The sequence below is a fragment of the Cariama cristata genome, unplaced genomic scaffold (assembly GCF_000690535.1).
Source record: "Cariama cristata isolate BGI_N322 unplaced genomic scaffold, ASM69053v1 scaffold7007, whole genome shotgun sequence".
Lineage (NCBI taxonomy): Eukaryota > Metazoa > Chordata > Aves > Cariamiformes > Cariamidae > Cariama > Cariama cristata.
Window position 1 is genome coordinate 1 of NW_009628317.1, and position 20,303 is coordinate 20,303.

At 38.5% G+C, this 20,303-nt stretch overlaps 1 protein-coding gene across 1 annotated transcript in view; it reads left to right on the forward strand.

Moving 5' to 3' along the window:
* Nucleotides 1-59: 59 nt before the first annotated feature.
* The window catches only part of HHIP (hedgehog interacting protein), a gene marked incomplete at its 5' end in the record, with an annotated part of 70,125 nt that continues 49,881 nt past the window's right edge, over nt 60-20,303 (forward strand). Inside the window, 4 exons of the mRNA XM_009704761.1 lie at nt 60-186; nt 7,187-7,382; nt 14,608-14,764; nt 15,569-15,770. Coding sequence (XP_009703063.1) covers nt 60-186; nt 7,187-7,382; nt 14,608-14,764; nt 15,569-15,770 — 682 coding nt within the window. The remainder of the gene's footprint in view (nt 187-7,186; nt 7,383-14,607; nt 14,765-15,568; nt 15,771-20,303) is intronic.

Sequence of the window (20,303 nt, forward strand, 5' to 3'; positions counted from 1 at the left end):
GGTTTCAGGTTTATTTTTCTAGGGTGAAAAATCTCGTCCAATTTGCTCCACATGTTTAGTCAGGAAGGTTTTTGGAGAGTAGATGGTGCGGGTGTACCAAAACTTTGTGAGCTCCAGCCTCCTCGGGGCCCGCGCGTTACCCGGGACCGCCCGGATCAGCTGCAAAAAGACCCCCGAAGGTGCCGGGTGAGGACCCCGCTCTAAGTCATCGCCAAAGACCGGTTGCTCGCCCAAGGTGCCGGGCCATAATCTGCCTTTTCACATCACCTGGCAGCCTCTCTGCCCAATTTCAATCTGTGGTCATGTGAAGGGAAGCACCTCCTCTGCTCACCCATTTCTTAAAATTGTTCTGGGCATCCTTTAGCAAGTTAAACTCCGCTTAGCAGCCTGTTGCTGAAGCTTTTCAGAGGCGTTGGTACCTAACCCGGCAGGACGGTGTTTGATGAGCTCTGCTGGGACGAGCAGTGCTGGAGCCAGGGGTACGCACAGGGTGGGAAGCTGCTGGACCGTGTCATTAAGAATCACTGCACGTGAAATAAACAATCAGGTGTCTCTTTATTTTTGCTTTGCTTTTCTTCTTTTTTTTTTTTTTTCCCCTTCCATCCTGGTTTAGGTTTAATTAAGAATTCCTCAGTTACAACTCTGTAGTTGTCAAGGTCTGAGAGACTCTTGGAAAACTTGTGTTTCAGTCTTGCTGGCCCAAGCATAATAAAAAAAAAAAATACCCAGCCTGAATCGAATTTTTATGCTCAGTTCACGGTAGATTTCACTCCATTCTCATGTAAACAGCTTCTACGAATCAACATATGTGTCTGGGTGGTATCTCTCACTTTGTTTTGTAACAAAAAGCCATATTGCATCATTTAATTTGCTCAAGTCATGCAAATAGGAAAAAATCAATAGGACAAAAAGGGGTCGACTTATCCTCCTCCCCACTAAACTGCTGCCCACACACAGAGTCCTGTTGCTTATGGCAAAAGAATAACAACAACACCATTGTGTTTGTTAGTTGGTTCACTAATGGGTGAAACTGGAGAACATCATTCTCCTTCAGTCCCCAGCTCTGTCCAAATGTTCATGCCTTTTGAGGGAGCATTTGTCCTACCCCCTCTATTCCCAGATGAGTGAGAACTGTCTTACTGCAGGTTTTTCAGCTGCAGATCTCTCTTTATTCATACCATATGCAGCAGCAGTTTGAGATTCAAGGCAGATATATTTCTTCATGTTGTCTAGAGACAGTGTCATTAAGCTCCTGTGTGATAATTGAATTAAACTATAAACTAACCACACACAGATAACCTGAAAGATCTAGCTGGGGGAAAAAAAAAAAAAAAAGAAAAAGAAAAGAAAAGAAGAAAAAAAAAAAAGAAAAGAAAAAAAGAATAAGGACTGGAAAATATGTCCTTAATTCACCCTGTTTGCAATGTCTCGGTGTCATATATGCTACCGAGATTATTCAATGCTTGGAGACCCTTGTAGTAATTGGCTGAATGCAGTAAATTAAAAGTTGAATTTTGGCTAGTTTTAAATCTCCAGGCAGTTGAAGCGTTTATTCTCTTCTCACTATTCCTTCAAAATACCTTTTAATTCCCTTTGGTTTGGTTTGTTTTCTACTAACGATACTGAGAACCTGACATAAATGTGAGGAATTGGCCATATATGCTACACTAGCTATTTCTGAGCTGTTGAACCTGGGTTTTTAAACATGAATTACACTTTTTGAGGAATATTATTTTACAGGAGTTTAAAATCAGACTGGTTTTCACCAAAGATTAACGTTTATGAAACTTGCAGATCTGCTGTATCATATCGATACATGTTCAGAAAAAAATGTCAAAATACATGTCATTTATACTTGACAGGATGAGGTGGTCATTCCATAAAAGACATGGCAAACTCTTATGGAGTACATTGGAATGGAACTTTTCTAAAACCACATTTTTTAACCTGAGTTCTACTACAGTTCCAAAACCAGCTACTTTAAAACCCCATCATATATCTACACAACGGAGTGGCTATGACATTAACAGAAATCTGAACGCTAGCTTTTTTTTTTAAAAAAAAAAAAGAAAGAAAAAGAATTGAGCATGCTCAGTAGACATTTTCATAAGTGCTTCTTGGTTAAGACGCCGGGTCTTTGAGAATTTTTGACCAAATTATTGATCTGTGCTTATAATGAAAACGCTACCATTGCCTGCGGCTTGGGGAACAAAAATGGAGCTACAACTCTGCACTGGCTCCAGTAAGTTTTTTGCATCCTGTTGTTGACATTTAACTCTTTGCTGTCTAGTTTTCTGCGATATCGCCTTGTTTATGAAGGGTTACTTGTCAAACATTGTAATATCAGTTTTTCTAAAAGCTTGCTTACAGCCTGACAGGCAAAGAAGCCCTCTCTACCTTGGATGGTTTCACAGCCAAGGCTGTCAAGGAATGGGTGAAAAGTAATTGTTTTCAAGTGTGCCCTTTTACAATCATTTGTTTGCTCTGGCTCTTTCACGAACAAAGGCTATTGTTGAACACATCCAACTAAACAAATAACTCATCTTGGGGTCCCTTTAACAGCTGCCTTAGTACAATGATCTATTTACATATTACCCTAAAATTGAAACCGAACTCTTTAATGACATAATCCAGCACTATAATACAGAAGAAGCATATGTTCAACCCAACAGCTGAACAATCTCATAAGCGTATGATTTTGAGGCATAAATGCTTGTATCTCAAATACGGCTTAATGCGATGACTTATTTCACTGGGTTTTTTCTGTCGACATCAAAATTATACTGCCTTTCTCAAACTAGATATGACAGAGTACACAAAACAGATGACAATATTCAACGTAAAGAATTCCTGTCTATTGTGTCGTCTTCTGTTTCTTCTTCTTCGCACTATTCTTTTTGTTGATAAACCAATTTAGTATGCTACGCTTTCCTGTGCATTCCAGGATTTATCTTACCTTTAGTCTACTCGTTTTACTTTCATGTGGCTAGAGATTAAAGGATGATCTTACAGATGTTGTAAATTAGTCAGCAGCAGGCATAATCATTATTAGGCATGTTGCAATAAATGTTTGGAAGTTTTACATATTTTCCAGAGCACAGTTAGTTTAAACCACCGCAGTTTGATGGTTTCACATACGACTTTAAAAATTGAAGCAGGAAATTAGTTTACATTTCGTCAAAAGACTAAAGCCATTGTCAACTTTAAGGTCATTTTCAAAGTAGAGATCCAACAGAAGAAGGTTCATTCAAATAAGTATTTCAGCTTTCACTTAAAACTGGTTTGATATACTCCAGGATAAATACATTATCGATTTACTGAAATTCGGAATGGAACAGTTGTCCTATCTCCTAGCCAGGACAGAGTTATACATCAGACCTCACACGGAGCAAATGTTCCCACCCTATTTTGCTTGAGCATTCTAGAAGTTAAATAACATTGTACTTGATTTTCAGATAATTGATTGACTCTCATTCCTTAATCTTCCGATTAGCTATTATATGACCAAGATTCATTCCAGAAATTACACGAGGGGGTGAATTCCTGTGGTTAATTCCTGGATAGCAGCTGCTCAGGGGGATTAGGATCCTTTTGTCTTAACTTTGAGGACTGAAATGTTGGCAAGCATTACTTCTCCTGTATCACCAGGCAACGTCAATTACATTTTCCACAAGAAACAGTAAATGAGCTTTGCTATCCTGTAATTTTTTTCTTTTTTCCCTCTGTTCACAATACATTCTGGAGTCTTCCAGTAGAAGTACAGTTTTCTGTCTGCATCACTGTGGAGTTAATTCAATAAACACACTGAATATTGACCTAGTAATACCTCACGTTTACTTGTACTTCTAAACACACCATCCTACTGCTACCACAAGAAAGCCTGCTGCCTGAGATCAACCCCCTGATGAAAACATCTGAGACTTTTGCAAAGCAGGTGATACAACTGGATGTAGGCAAGTACTTGGAAGAATCTGTAGTCATGGTGCGCTTTCCTTTGGTCGAAACACCAAAATAGGTCATTTCATCCTTACTTTAGCTTACTCCCAGCTTCTGGGTAACATAATGTTCCTAAAAAGGAGCATTTATGGATAGTGCTTTTGATCATCCCCTATTGGCTTCAGACTTTGTTCTATTTGGCAGACAATGACTTGACTGAATTATACAGGCCGCTTCCCATCAGACCCGCAGCAACGCAAAGTACCGAGGTCAGGATGCCATCATCCCTTAAGAAAGTCCAGCTAATGCAGAAGATAGCCTCAGCAGTGTGATTTACTGCAAGCACATGAAGTCTGTTCTCTACTACCTGGATTGCCATTCTAGGCAGTATTAAGTCAAGTTCAAAGTTTTAGTTATTATGTATTTTGGTTATAGTTTATTGTAGTTATCATTACATTTTTAGTTCTTGTATTCAAGGCATTTTTTTCCCCAGATCTACCATATCTAGAACAACATCTGAAACTCAAGAAAGAAGACTAAGGTTAACAGTTCTGCTGCTATGGCTCAAATGAGCAATCTAGCAAAAAGAAGCTAAACTTTTTCAGGAGAGAAGGAGCTGGGGCTGCGGAAGGAATTTCCCAAAGAACTCAGGGCCAATGCAAAACTGTTGCCATACATGCAACATGCAATTAATTGATTACTGTCTTCAAGGTTAAAAAAAAAAAAAAAAAGACAACAAATCCTTTCCAAAAGAAGATGTGAGACAATTATATTTCCAAGAAGGGTCTGAAGAGAGCTAATAAACCATACGTGGCAGATATTAGTCCCATTACTTAATTGCAGGTGCTACGAAGCCGACGATAGTCTGAGAACATATTCTAAAGAACAGAACATTTAATGCATTTAATGATCCTGGCAAATCTGGAGGAATTCTTTTTGAAGCCAATGGCAGCTCTTCCAGAATAAGGGTAGACGCCAAATAGTGTTCTTCCAATCAGTGGTCCGACTTATGCCACTAAACTTTAGTACACATTTCAGATGGCCTTTTGAGAATATATGTATGGTAAGACTAAATTTTCCTGGAAAGAGTCTAAATTAAGGTTCCTTTTAGTAGGATTTTGTGTAGCTGTACAGCCCATATATTGTGTAATATTTTGAATATGTATCTGTTTAAAACAATGGAGAGTGCATTTCTCTCAAGTGTTTGAGGTTTATGTAATTATGATCTGTAAATAAAATGCTGAGTTCAGAACTGTGTTATCAAAGTCCTGCATTTTAGAAGACAGCCGACCTATGAGAGAGCATACTCAAACATATCAAGAGTCTTCATGCATTGAATAACTTATTTTATCAAAAATAACTTAGATAATTCCCTTCGATGTTATGTGCAAGGGAACGACATTGGAAAGTCCTTCTACAAATCAACTCAGAGATATGAACTGTAGCAAAACTGTGTCAGTATTTTCAAATGTGCTATTTACAAATATTTCCAAATTTTACAGAATACAAGTATTTACCGCATTAATATTTCTTAATATAAGTGTCTTACAGTCTTTGTTTATAACCGTGTTAAACAAATAGCAGAAATAACCTGAGCTTTGTTTTTGCATTGGATCAGATTCAGGCCCTCTCAACCGAGAACACATTTCCCACTACCCACCATTGGGATGAATGATCAAAACACAATCCATGTGGTTAACAATAGATTAACAAAGTGTACTGCATTCAAAGACTAATAAAGACAACTATGCTGTTTTCCATTATTTTTCACGATTTGATGACATTGCGCTCCTTAGGCTCCTGTGTTTACTTAAACACATCATCAGTCGTGGTTTTGCGCTGCTTCAAGTACTATGCATAATACATGCTCATTTTTCAGGACAAAGTTTCGGTATTGAGGCAAACAAGATGTTACGAACAAATTCTACTTTTTCACTTATAAAAAGAAATGTCTGAAAACGTACAGCTTTTCCCACCTCCAAGTAGTTCGCATTAGAGGGAGCAAAAAGCAGAGCAGCATTTAAAGCATGACAAATCCAAGGCACCTGCTGATCGCCACAGCAGTCATTTCAATAGCCGGACTATGGTATCGTTCAAGATACTTAACAAACACCTAGATATGGTTTTCCTGATGTGTTTTGATGGTAGAATTTTAATTTTTAGTCTCTAAATAGAATCATAGAATCATCAAGTTTGGCAGGGCCCTCTGGAGACCATCCAGTCCAACCCCCCTGCCAAAGCAGGCTCACCTACAGCAGTTGCACAGGAACACGGCCAGCTGGGTTTTGAATATCTCCCCGTGCTGGCCAGCCTCTGCCAGGGCTCGGCCACCCTCACAGTACAGAAGTTCTTCCTCATATTCAGGTGGAACTGCCTGAGTTTCAGTTTGTGCCCATTGCCCCTTAACCTGTCGCTGGGCACCACCCAAAAGAGTCTGGCCCCATCCTCTTGACACCTGCCCTTAAAGTATTTATAAGCATTGATGAGATCCCCTCTCAGCCTGCTCTTCTCCAGGCTGAACAGACCCAGTTCCCCCAGCCTCTCCTCATCAGGGAGATGCTCCAGTCTCCTCATTATCTTCGTTGCCCTCCGCTGGACTCTCTCCAGTAGTTCCTTGTCTGTCTTGAACTGGGGAGACCAGAACTGGACCCAGCACTCCTGATGTGGCCTCACCAGGGCAGAGCTGAGGGGGAGGAGAACCTCCTTTGGCCTGCTGGCCACACTCTTCCTCATGCACCCCCAGGTACCATTGGCCTTCTTGGCCACGAGGGCACCTTGCTGGCTCATGGGCAACTTGTTGTCCACCAGGACTCCCAGGTCCTTCTCATACTTGAATAGGTCACCTTACAAGTTAGGTTTTTAAGTATTTCTCATCAGAGAAGGGGGTAGAAGGCCTGCTGCTGTATCTCCTCCTCATATAAACGATCCCTCTAGCTCAGAGGTTGCCTATGTGATTAAGAGATTGCAGGCATGAGTCCATAACTTGACTACTGTTATTCTTATCTGAGAAAGAGACGCAAGCGCTTAAAAACTCACTGTACTAATGCCATATTGCACATTTCATAGTAAAAATTTTTTGCACTTCCAGAATGGTGACATGAAACATGATGCATTTATACTAACTGTATTGGTTCCGCTAGCATTATTTATCACATTAGATCATGCGGTCTTTTTTTTTGTGTGTGTGTATGTGTGTGAAAGATGGGGAAACAGGTCGTGTGCTTATTTGTCTCTGGTTTGTGGCTTGCAGATACTTTCTGTTACCAACAACACAGAATGTGCGAAGCTACTGGAGGAAATCAAATGTGCACACTGCTCACCTCACGCTCAGAACCTATTCCACTCACCTGAGAAAGGGGCAACACCTGAACGAGAACTAACTCTTCCCTACCTGTGCAAGGACTATTGTAAAGAATTCTATTATACTTGCAGAGGTCACATACCAGGTAAAAGCTATAACAAAATGCGGGGCTAGAGGATGTCTTGTTTTGAAATGTTGATATTGCCTGAGCGGTTATAGATCCAGCTCTTCACTAGGTAAAATCCCCACTGATACCCAGGGGATTTTGCCCAAGCAAAGACAGAATATCTCAGGGCCTTCACAGCAGATCTTATGTAGTGAGGTAAATATTTTGAGCGTTTTCTTGCCACCCTCCTATTAAACTCTCCATGAGACACAGGATTGTTTGCTGTCAAAGGCACCTGAAACTATTACCTTTGCTGAAATATTAGCGTGTTAAATCATGTAAACGAGCAGTTGGCCGTCCAAAAGGCTATTCTAAATGAGAGATAGCTTTAAAATGCAAGAAATAAAGGATGCTGGCTGTTTGCTGTAAACTCTAAAAGCTGATGAGCGAAGTGTTTTTTCTGGTTTTGTTACCCTAGAAACTGATGTTTTTTCCACAGGGTTTAAAGCCCATTGAAATCAAAGGGAGCTATTTGATAGACTTCTGTGATCTCTGAATCACTTCCAACGTGCTGTTAACAACCAAAGTCTTCACTAACCTAACCCTTCCTTGCTGTAGTCAGTTGAGTTAGCTGGACGTAACCAAAACCAGAATTTGACCTGCGTTCTCTAAGGCAGTCACCAAACGTGTGCTATCACTTGCCGCTATATCAACAAGATACCAACAACAACCATGGGAGATGGTTCTTTTAGAAATACTGTCTTAATACACTATGATAATAAATAACATCTTTGGTATTCTCAATAGTAAATTATTTATATGTTTAAGACCGTCATTTTTAAACTATGTGTTTTTGCCTGTCCAAACACTACTTATAAATAATGCCACACAGGAGAAAATAATTAAAGTGGTCAAGATTTTTTTTTTTTTACTAGCAACACAGACTGGAAAAAAAAAGTTGAAAATGATATGAAAAATGAATTTGTGAATAGTCATTTTTGACATATGAACACAGCTTTGTAATACAATACAAACATATTTGGGTAAAGGGGATAGTTTAAGTGGATGAGATTTGGAGGAGGGTTTTTTAATTGCGTGTGTACAGTGTGTACTTGTTTTCTCTGAAATCCCAAGGGTGCAGGGGTTTTTTTCAGCATTCTTTTATTGACTTGAGAAAACATTTTGAATTGACTTACTTTTTCCCTTTAGTGTGGTTTAACATGTATCTCAACCCATTCAAATATGAAAATATTATTATTGTCTTTATAAACTAAGAGATGTTTCTAAGGCTTTCTTAAACCAGCTGTTTCTTGCTCTTTATCACATTCCCCAAAGCAAAGCAGAATAGATCACAGTTGCCAAGAAGCTGAACAGCGATAACAGATTAGATATTCTAAATGTTTGGCCCATATAATAAGTCAGCACAAAGACTTTTTTTGACATGAGTTTGTAGCTCTGCATAGTCTGCGGAGCAAGTCCCTCATAGCTGTTTTGTGAAATTCTGTGTTTCTGAGGAAAAAATTTGTTTAATTGGAAAAAGTGAAAGAGGCAAAAGGGAGAAAGAAGGAGGAGGCGGAGGGAGGGCGAGAGAATGAGAAAGGGCTGAGCAGCACAGGAGCTATAGCCACAGGAACCTCACTCCTCAGATCAACATATGTGGTGACGAATGACAAATTTATTTTTCTACAAAGTTTGTGTATATGTAAAACTGCTGAAGTGCATCAAGATGTCAAGTGCTTTTTGTGACCACCCAGGTTGCCTTGAAAGATAACCAGATGAAAGCATAACTTTAGCACTGGACAGAGCACTGTGCTTTGCAGGGAAAAGAGCTTACATACTTTAGCGTCAGTTGAAATAGGATTTTTCCTACATCAATCAGATGCTAATAATCATTCTAAATACTTGTTCTGAAAGTGGGTTGTACTAACAAAAAGTTGTTGCATACTGACATCCACCAACAGGGTTAATTCGGTGACTCGACTGGTACACACAGTTGTTGATACCTATACTAGGATTTCCTGAAGCTACTAATTACGATTCAGGTCCCTCTTTTTGAGAAGATGGCCTGTAGGATTTTAGTATAGTGTAATAGCCTTACACATTCTAAAATACGTATAATTAAAATAACAACTTATTTGGGTTTTCTATTTTACTTGTGAGACTCATATATCCATAGTAATATTTATTGCAAAAGAAAGAAAAAAATAGAAAATGTGGAAGCTATGTTTTCAGCTTAGCCTGGAGGATTAAACAAAGAGTTGGAAATTAACAGGTCCCCAAACCCAAGGTCTCTGGCAATGATTCACTGTGCATTTGTTAAAAAGTCAAATAATTGCTCTTCCTCCATTAGGGAGTGCTAATTGTTTCTGAACACCAATGCAAAGGAGTTTAAGGAAATTGCTGACTACAAAAGTAATTTTATCCCTTAGGTCCTCCACAACTGAGAAATATTACTAGTGATTTAAGATAGCAAGCATTTTTTCTGGAATTGAAATTTTAGCGGTACGTATTAACCAAGAAGACTGAGAAATTATACATCAGTTTTTTTCACGAGTTAGCTCCAGAAATTCATTTATTGTTCTGTCTGGTTTTGCAAAGAGGAAGGCTCTAGCAGATCGTTGGTTAACTCTTTTGAAGACAGCAGTTTGCCCCCCAGTTATGACTGTATCAGAACGTCCATTGACTTCTTTAGGAATATCCAAAGAAAAAGTGGACCCGATTCTTTATTCAAACAGAACAGTAACAATAGCTGGTAGTCGTTAGTTAGATTGTATGGACACGTTAACACCGGAGGGTGTAATATTTCACAAAGTCTATGAGATTAGAACTTCCCTGCTTTATCTCAGGTGACTGTTCTCATTATTTCTCATCTGATTTTTATTGTAAGCCTCAGTTTAAGTGATTACTGATGGAGACACTGGGGTTAAGAGACTTGATGAAGTATCTTCATTCAATATGAATTTTAAGTTTTGCAAGGTCATAAGAGAAGACCGTCTGATATTTATTATTAATATAGCTAGTAAAGAAAGGCATGGGTGATTCTCCCTTTAGGCATGAGCAGAAACTTGCTCCGTGCCAGTGGAGGTGACATATTCTAAGGAACAAACCTGTGCCACAGCCACGGTGCGTTCTGCCATCCAAGGACATCGGACGGATTTTGAACTATGTTCTCTCCATTATTTTCATTTGAAGAAATGGGTTCCAGATGATTGTGGGTGAATTCAGATCCAGGCCGAGATCTGAATCCAGGCATTACCAGAACAGACACTCGATATGAATTTTTTAATGCCAAACAGGGGCACCCCAGCCCAAAATGCTGGAAATCTAAGAAATTCTGCAACTCACACAACACTTCCAGAAGTTCTAACGTAGTCAAGTAATAGTCACAGTAAACATAGTCAATCTGCCGAAAAATAGTAGTGGCTTACAATGTTGCTACTGCTAACAAGAGCATCAAGGGGATTAACCCTGGCACTGCCTGTGTGCAGGTACGTGCAATGCGTGAGTAAGAGAAGAGGGCCACTAGTCACCTGAAAACCAGAAACCAGTAGGAAATGATGGGAGCTACCACTGAACTTACTACATGTTTGAAACAATCAGTCTTGAATCACCTTTTTGATTTAGTTTTCCCTGAGTTGAGAAGAGAGAAGAGAATGTGGGGTTTGTGAACAAATTTACATCTAGCTGTCAAAAGTGCAAATCAGAAAAAAAAAAAGACAAACCAGGGAACTGTATGCTCACAGTCATAGCAGGAATAAAGCAGGTGAGCCTCATTTGCGGGTGCTCTCCAAGCCAGCGTGGGTCTACTCAGATGAGCGGATGATACTCAATCCTGTGTAGTGCAAACAAGGAAGGGGAGCGAATAAGAACTTATCTTGCTGTAAAGACTGGGACAAATGCTACCACGGCGTTTGAGTTGTATATCAAAGAGAAGAGGCAGGTGGATGGGTAAGCAGGGAATCCAGCGAAGTGGAATTTGGTGAAGGTAGGATAGGAAGAAGATCCAGCGTGAGGAATAACTGACCACAAATACGAATGGAGAGAGGAGGTGAGGATCAGCTGAGAGCGGAAGTTTTCCTTGAAATCACGCCATTTATTCCCACAGTTTTTTATAAAGGTGAACACAGAAAGCCTTCACTGTAACTGCCTTAACTGAGAAGTCTGTAGTTGGACGCTTGTTTGCAAGACAGAAAGTTTTAAAAGCATAGGAACGCAAGCCTGAGCAAAATCTGACATGTACAACACTTACACATTATGTTTACTCTTCCTTTCTGATTTCAGTTTTCTTTGTTAACACAGGCACTGCTCTGTCAACACATACACAGCTGGTAGGACATTTGTGATAATATGTATGAGTCTTTTAAAATAAAGTAGTAAGTTCAGAAATTCACACAGGACCAAACGTTGCAGTCCTTATTAGGCATAGTTCTCATAGAGGACAGTGACAGAGCTGTATTTGAATAAACTCAGACTGAGCAAAATGATCTTTTTCTTTTTTTTTCTGCCAAACAATTCCTTGTGCTTAGGGGCACTTGTCTGGGACCAGTCTTCTGGACACTGTACAAACACGGAGCAAAACGCCAACTGTGCACTCAGGACCTCACGACCTAAGCACGATAACGAAAACATGAAATGGCTACAAGCAGATAGGAGAGTAGAAGCAAATGTTTTTCTAACTGTCTTTAGTGAAGCTGTTAGTATGATGACTCTAGCATATACAACACAAACAGATTTTTATTTTTTGGAAATTACTGTGGTTTTTTATAGAACAAAATTCCATCCCTAACACACAGGTGAAACTGTGTTTACAGAGGTTACATTCCTTCCGGTAGCACAACATTTTAACAATTTACTGCCTGATTTTCGTCGTTTAATTCAAACCCCATTTTTTACAACCATTTCTAAGAAAAATGGAACATAAGCCTTATCCTTTGGTGGAACCTGTTGATGGGTTTGCTAAATAGCAAAAGGCAACTGCAGTGCAACATGTACTTAAGTGCATGATAAAATACTTCATAAGGGATTAGTCTTACATATAAGAAAAGGCATTGTGTAAGGCATTAGTCAAGCAAGTTTGCATCCTATTGTTATTTGAAATGAACGTGTACCAAGTAAGTAAGACGATCATAACAATCTCTCAGTTTTTCTGACTGAAGATAACATTCAAGCCAAGAATAGTTTCTCTTTACTAAGTAGTAGATGGTATACTTGGAAAATTCTAGAAATTCCTAGAAATTGTACACCTCTAATTTGCTATTGCATTTTCTTGAATGACGCACTGTGCCTAGAGAAATAGATTATTCCAAATAATTCAACAGCAAGATTTTACATTACCTTTGATTTTGGCATTGTATCTACAAGCCTTGGAATACTACTCCGTGATTATATCAGGGTTCCTCTTCAGTTATTCCACTTGAAATTATATCTCCCATTTTCTCCAAATAACTACTATAAATTAAAACCAGCTCCTCAGAGATGATATTTGCTGAAGCTCCAAATCATGGTAATTAAACTTTTACACCACAACGCACTACCATGTGTTTCCAGATATTATTTTATAGAAACCAAAGGCAGGCTTTGTCGTGTTATTTTTCCAATATTTTTAAAGGAAGATGCATATGAAAAGAAGTATAGTTGGGTGGGAAAGGCTTTCCACTCCACAAAAATTCTGGGATCTAAAAAATTTTCCTATTCCACATAAGGAAGAAATTGAACTCTTTCGAAATTTTCCATGAAGAAAGCCACAGGGAGACCACCCCAGGATAGCTAATAAAGTCGTTGTTAGGACATTTACTTGGGAAATGGGAGACTTAGGGTCAACCTCTTCCCTGACAGATGAGGGGCATTGACCTGAATATTCCTCTTCCTAATGAAACACCGTAATTACAAGACATTGGAGTATAGCGATAAGAGGTTTGCTGTCTCTTTCTCTCTTTTTTCATTTAGACCAGAAGTTTGAGTTTGGACCAGAAACATCATGTTAGCTAAAATTTTGTCAAAACTGATAATGTTTCTGAAAAAGCTTTGCTTTTAAGAAATTGGCATTTTCCAATGAAACACAGCTGTCCCTGATCAGCTCTTATTGTACGTCGTAAGCCAGAGGTTTTATGGCCAAGACCTATAGATTACTGCATTATTCACAAGTGGTAAAGCCATGCATAAATTAGGCCTCTAATTCCAATTAAGTGCTAATTCTGTGTATCCTATGAGTTATGTCCTGGACCATAGTACATCCTAACACAGTATGCCAATAATGCAAAGAGGAGTGAAGGTAACTTAAGACCTACTATCTTAACAACGTTTTAGTAAAATAGTGCATGTATAACTAGCCAAATTCTATCTTCTTAAATTTAATATTAATGATTAACAACTGGATAGAAATTACTAGAGATAGGTTTGTGGACAGAAATAGGTATTATTGCTGTCATTAAACATAGTGTAATATCAGTAGTGGCAGGCTTTTTCCAGAAAGGCTCTCATTTTACCAACTTGGTGTTTCCCTGGGTCTTTGAACTCCTTCCCATTTTAACCCAAAACCTAAAGACCGCTTTTCATCCAAGCCAGCTTAAAGCCAGCTCCAACGCAGCCTGAGACATATCCTCCTTTTCAGGGGATGGGGGCTGAGGAGGTAGACCTGGCGGTGGGACACTGCGTTCACCCACTCTCATGCTGGGAGTCAACCAGAGGCCAACCGCATGTCAACACGGTGCCGTTTTCAGCAGTACTTCTCCCTTTCTGAGACAACTAATTATTCACCTCTCTGACTGATGTCCTTTGCTGCTGGCATTCCACAAAGTCTTTACTGCATGTCTTTTACCAAAGTCTTTATTGAAATTTTTACTACGACAAGCCATTTAAAACAGAAAAAAAAAAAAAGTTAAATGAAAGCTGCTCGAGCCATTTTACAGCAGATACTACGCTTGATTAATACGGTTAAAATCAGGGAAAAGTGTGTCCCAGCCTCAACTCTGAACCTTCTCTCTTAATTTTTTAATGCTTGAACTGTAGTGTCATTTTGAATGAATTGGTATTTTCATTTAAGCATGCTGAATATAAGGTTTAATACAAATACAGATGCATAAACTCTAAAAGGCAATACTCGGTTTGTATTTACTCAGGGCAGGCCTTTTCTGCAGATAGCACTTTGTTTAAAATGACTTCTTTTTCCACTCAATATATAATCTATTTAAAGATTAGTTTGACGGCACGAAACTGCAGACATGACAACACACTAAATATTTGTATGCTCTTTTGCATTTTTAAGGTTTTCTCCAAACTACAGCTGATGAGTTTTGCTTTTACTATGCAAGAAAAGACGGTGGTGTATGCTTTCCAGATTTTCCAAGAAAACAAGTGCGAGGGCCAGCTTCTAACTCCCTGGACCACATGGAAGAATATGACAAAGAGGAAGAGATCAGCAGGTTCATAAAGATAAATGCTGTTTAATCTGAAAAAAAACCCTAGCAAAGCCTGTGGTTTTCACAGTGAAACAGCTCAGCGTGTGCTTATGCTCAGCAGCTGTGTTTTCCAGATGTTACTTTCTTTTGCTGCTGCTAGTGTTTGTCAAAAGAGAAAGTTACATTAGCTTCAAAATTTCAGCCCCATTTGATATTTGCATTGCTGAAAAGGTGTTAGAATCCTGGTTGGATCCACCCTGTGGATCTTGGTTATGGTCCACCCTGTAGATCACACATAGTTCTAGGAAGTAATTTCTACCTGAATTTAATATTACTAAACGACTACAATAAGTTTATTAGTAAAATATTTTTTTCATTATTTTCTCTCTTTTTCATTCATGCATTTTTCTTTGTGAAAAGAATTACATTGGATTGTCCCATCATAAGTCGTTATTTTTAAATGAGATTTAAAGCCCAAATTTTGTCAAATTGCTGGAATATACTGTGTTTATTGGATGGTAGAAATTTTGTATTTATAAACTGTTCTCTCTTTTTACCAAATTTTTTTCTCTGCTATTCCTCTACATTTCAGATCTAAGATGAATTCATTTTCTCTTTCCTGTATACAAGCCAAATTTGGCTCAAGTAAAGTTCAAATTGTTTTTCAGTATTATCTGCTTACATCCATTCAAGGAAATAATTTATACTGGATTGTATAACTGTGTTTTTAGTATCACTGCAGAACAATCATTTTATCTTTTAGGGATGTGGTTGTGTCATGGTTACGAGAAAGGAGCGATTTCTCACTATTTTTAAATTTTTTTTTAGAAAACACAAGCACAACTGCTTCTGTATTCAGGAGGTTGTGAGTGGACTAAGGCAGCCTGTGGGAGCAGTACATTGTGGGGACGGATCCCATCGCCTCTTTATTCTTGAGAAAGAAGGATATGTGAAGATTTTCAGTCCTGAAGGAGACATACTCAAGGAACCTTTTTTGGATATACACAAGCTTGTTCAAAGTGGAATAAAGGTTGGATTTTATACTTCTCTCTACCTGTTTATATTTTAGCCTGTATATGGGGAACAAGGGAAGAAACGTTTTTCAGAAATTATTTTAATTTAAATAATAAAAAAGAAGAGTAATGACAACAGACACTACAGTTCTGTCTGGCAAAGAAGTGAAAACTTCCTTGTTTCGGGAAGGGAAAGCATAGCAGCTTGTAACTGTCATCGCATTTTTCCCTTTCCCTTCTTTTTTTTTCCTCACTGTAAATTCAGAAGAAACTATCCAACAGCAGCATCCCACAGCATTATCTTTGCATTGTCATCCCTTGGGCTCATTGCCATCCCACTGAATTCAGCTGAGTTTTGCTGTGATTCCAGTGGGAGCAAGTTTGGCTCAGGGCCTCCGGGACCTGGACACAGGAGGGGGCCTGGGGGTGCTCAGGGACCCCCGGGAGAGGGGCAGAGGTGCTCAATCCCTCTGGGCTCAACCTCAAATGTGGCCCCAGCTACCCTGGGTGGGAGGCTGTTTTAAACCGGCATGTATTTGAGATGCGCGTAAAACGTGACTGAGCACTCTAAATTCAGATGGGCGGGCGGGTCGGTCAACAGCTTTCATCCCGTGTAATGGGAAGACTTGCATGGTCGGGGGAGTGAATGGTGAATGGGCACTGATGGGAATACATTGGAGGGTGGAGGTAAGAAATTATATCTAGGTATGGGGTAAGTACTAATAATAAAACTCTCAAGTCTACTTGGGGATATTTGTACTTTGGAAATGTCGTAAGTGTTGTTCCATGTTGATTTCTGCTCACATTTTAGAGTGGTAATGCAAATGAAATCCAGATATATAAAGCAAATTTAAATTGTCATCAGGTTTTGCCTAGAACAGTCAGGACCATATATCATAAAGCCTTCATGGATGAAAGATATATTGACATACTCTTGACAGAGTAATCTTAAATAATAATTGTGATGAACCAGTTCGATTTAAAATGCATAGCACATGCTAACTAATAATTTTGTGTTTCAGCTATAGAGGCAATAAGCCAATTAAGATAGTCCTTTCTGAGAGGAAATCTCAGAGGTTTTTTGGTTTGTGTTGAAAGAGAGAGAGAAATGAAATATATTACACCTTTTTCAGGAAAATAACCAATTTATATGATTCTGTGATTTCCTGAACACTTCCCTTTCCACCTCTGTAGGTAACGATTATGTTCAAGATACCAAAACAAAGGGACTTACCAGGGGTAGTTCTGAACATCAATCTAAGACTGTTTTGTATTTCTTAACCAAAAATTCTGATAGTTTGTGAAAAACTGACACTGAAACTTTCCACAGAACTGCTATCAGTCCCAAACAAACCTTCCTCAAGGAAATTTTTACAGCTGGAACTTAGAGGCAAGGCTAAATGGAAAACTGATTTTTTCATGCATCTGAATAGGCAATAGCCTGCTTGATAAGGCTCTCAATAGCCACCCTCAGAGTCAGACACAACTTTTAGTTCTGTTTTAAATCAGTGACCCAGCCTTTTTAGTCTTTACTACCCTAACCATCATATAATACTCTAAACTGGATCTATTTCAACTATAACATTTTGTGTAAAAATTTTGATGTTCTCTAAGCTAGAAAGTCTAATTCAATTCCCTGAGATAACAGTTCAGTGACTGAGGATAATTGTAGTGCAGCGTTTAATGGAGGCTGGCGAGAACAGAGGCTTCGTGTACTTGACAGGTAAGGATGTGCCTACAAGCCATACTCCAGCTCTTACGTAGGAAGGGGAAAGAATTTGAGGAATGAGTACATTATATAAAATAATAAATGAATAGAATAAAACAAAACCCACATAATCCAAATAGTAGTTTTAAAACAAGGGTTCTTAAGCATTTTTATGTATATCCCTTGCAGTCTGATTCTTATAATCATTGTCCATGGTCCTCTACCCACAAGGATGGAAGATCACTGTGACAACGGTAGCAATTATTCCATCAAAATAGACTGCTTGAAGAGTACTTGATTTTACTTACCTGTTACAGTCTTCAAAACTAGAAATCAGTAATGGAGAATACTATATGAATAGACAATTTCCTAGCAGGCAGTGAAGATAACATACAGCCAGCATTTAAAAAAAACCCCACTATCTAAAACACTGCATCCACATGCAAAGTGTGAGAACCGCTGAATGTGTCCTCTGTGCTTACTCAAGAAATGCTTGTAGCGTCGGGTAGATTAATTTATATGTATACATTTTGCTCGATGTGCCTGATTCTTCTCATATAGTGGTGTAAGTGAAAAAGTAAAATGAAATCAATGAATATTCAGTTGTCCCTGATCAAACTTAGGCCCATATGTTCCAGTGAAGTGTTTTGCCAAGGTAACATGTTGCTTTTTTTGAGTCCTCTGTTCACTTACACAGATTCACAGATGTTAACCCAAATATCTTGTCAATTCCTGTATAACATCATCCATATAATGTTATTCTTGAATTAACATAGAGACTTTTCATTGAAGTAAACAAAAACTGTTCACCTCTTTTCCAACCTTGGAGCAATGGTAGCAAGAAAAGGCAAACAACTCTTTCTTCCTAAAAATAAGTGTAAAAATTTTCCCTCTTATACCAAGTGTCTAAAAATAGCAGTTTCTGTTAATTTTTTTGTCTGTAGCTGAAATATGAACAGATACTTAGCTCTAGTGACAATAGTAAAAATATTTTTTCAAACTTTTATAGATATATATTGTATCCAGTCAATAATATTAATAATAATAATAATAATAATAATAATAATGCAGCTGTGGTTGAATGAAAGGAAATTTAAATTGATGCCTCTGAAAATTGTTTTGGACAGCTATCCCAATAAGATATTTTTAAGGTTGATAGATGGAGTAAAATAGTGGTGGTTGACTTTCTCTTCTTTTTCTAATGTAAAGAGGAAATTTAGGAGTGATAAAATTGTTATATTGTCACAAAGCAGCAAATCTGTTGCATGACGATTTTCCAAAGAATATACTTCAAACTATCTTGAGGCTGATATATAACCAAGAAACAGAAGGGACATATTTCCTTCATAAAAGTAATCCTCGACTTTAGTTCTGATCTCACTAACATCATTTTGCTCATCACAGCACTGGCAGTCAGATAAGGAGGAAAACAATATACAAAAACAGAGGAAGGGAGGTGAGTGCGTTGTATTGCAATCAGCCATGATACCCTCCTAAAAAGATGCTCTTTTGTTCCTCTAATGGAAGTAATGGTCCCTGTGTTGATGAAATTCATCTGGAGCCCCTAACGTTGCTGTGAGTGAGCTTGTAGGGCTTCTTCACCGGTCCTGCTAACCTAAGCACATAAATAGAATTATCTGGAGCTGCTTCTTGTCGGTCACTCCTGTGAAGGTCTGTGGATATAAATGGAAAGTAAGAAGAGTGGTGCAACCTGATGCATATGTTTTATTGGTCCATTGGCTTTTAGTGTTCACTGAAGTCATTGAGGTCTCTGCTTGAAAATTGTTGCTGCAGTAAAATCTACTGACAGTTATGTGACTTAAAATGAAGGAGTTCAAATGAAAGAGAAGTGATAATTTTATATGCTGCCAGTATCTCAGAAGGAATTAGCACAAGCATGTAGAAGTATTTCATAAGAGAGAGATGCCATGAATGGATGATGGTAGCTTATGCTTCCTGGAGGCCCTACTCAAGAGAAAATTAGATGCAGGATTCCTGAAGAGTTAAAAAAAAAAAAAAAAAAGCTGTGAAGAACTTAAAAAAACAATTTTTTTCTGCACATCTCCCAGTTTCTAATCCTCTTTGACAGCACAGTTACCAGGAATGCTTTTTTGATCTTCTATTTTTCAACTTAGTTGTTGGAAGCCATGAATGGATCTTAATGAAGAAGTTGCTAATTCAACATCTGTGGCCCTCTCCAACTGGCCAATTTTATGTCACACTGGCCACATAAGTATTGTAGTATATGTGGATGGATTGGGCACTTGGCCAAGTCCCTCCTGTCACCCTTAGGCTTTTTCTTCCCTATCTGAAGAACGTGGTGAAAAGAAGGAAACTGCACCTCAGTCTTGCCCCAAAGCTGAGCAAGGACATGAGTGAGACATGCACTTGAGCTCAACTATTTAGGAATATATAGCCCAGCATAGTGGAGAAAATACTGATTCCATCACCTGTGCCCATTAATATTACAAAGTACCCTGAGTATGATATAAAAATATCTGACAACAATTATTTTAAGTGTCCGCTCAGCAAATTTCCAAGTAATAGTCTTAAGAAGAGTTAAAAGTTAGATATATTCCTTACTGTATGCTGGTTAGTTTTTATATCAGAGCACAAGTACTTTCAGTCCTGCGAAGTCTTACTCATGAATGATCAGGCAGGAATCTTCTGTGATGCCATGAGAGTGCTGTGGACCACAGCAATTCATATATTCAGTATAAGACTATGAAAGTAGACTGTCAGGTATTAAATATGCTAAATATGCTGCTACGAGACAATTATTCCAGAGCTGCTCAGGGTGAAATGAGCACCTTGTCACCATAGGCACCTTTTTGCAGGAATG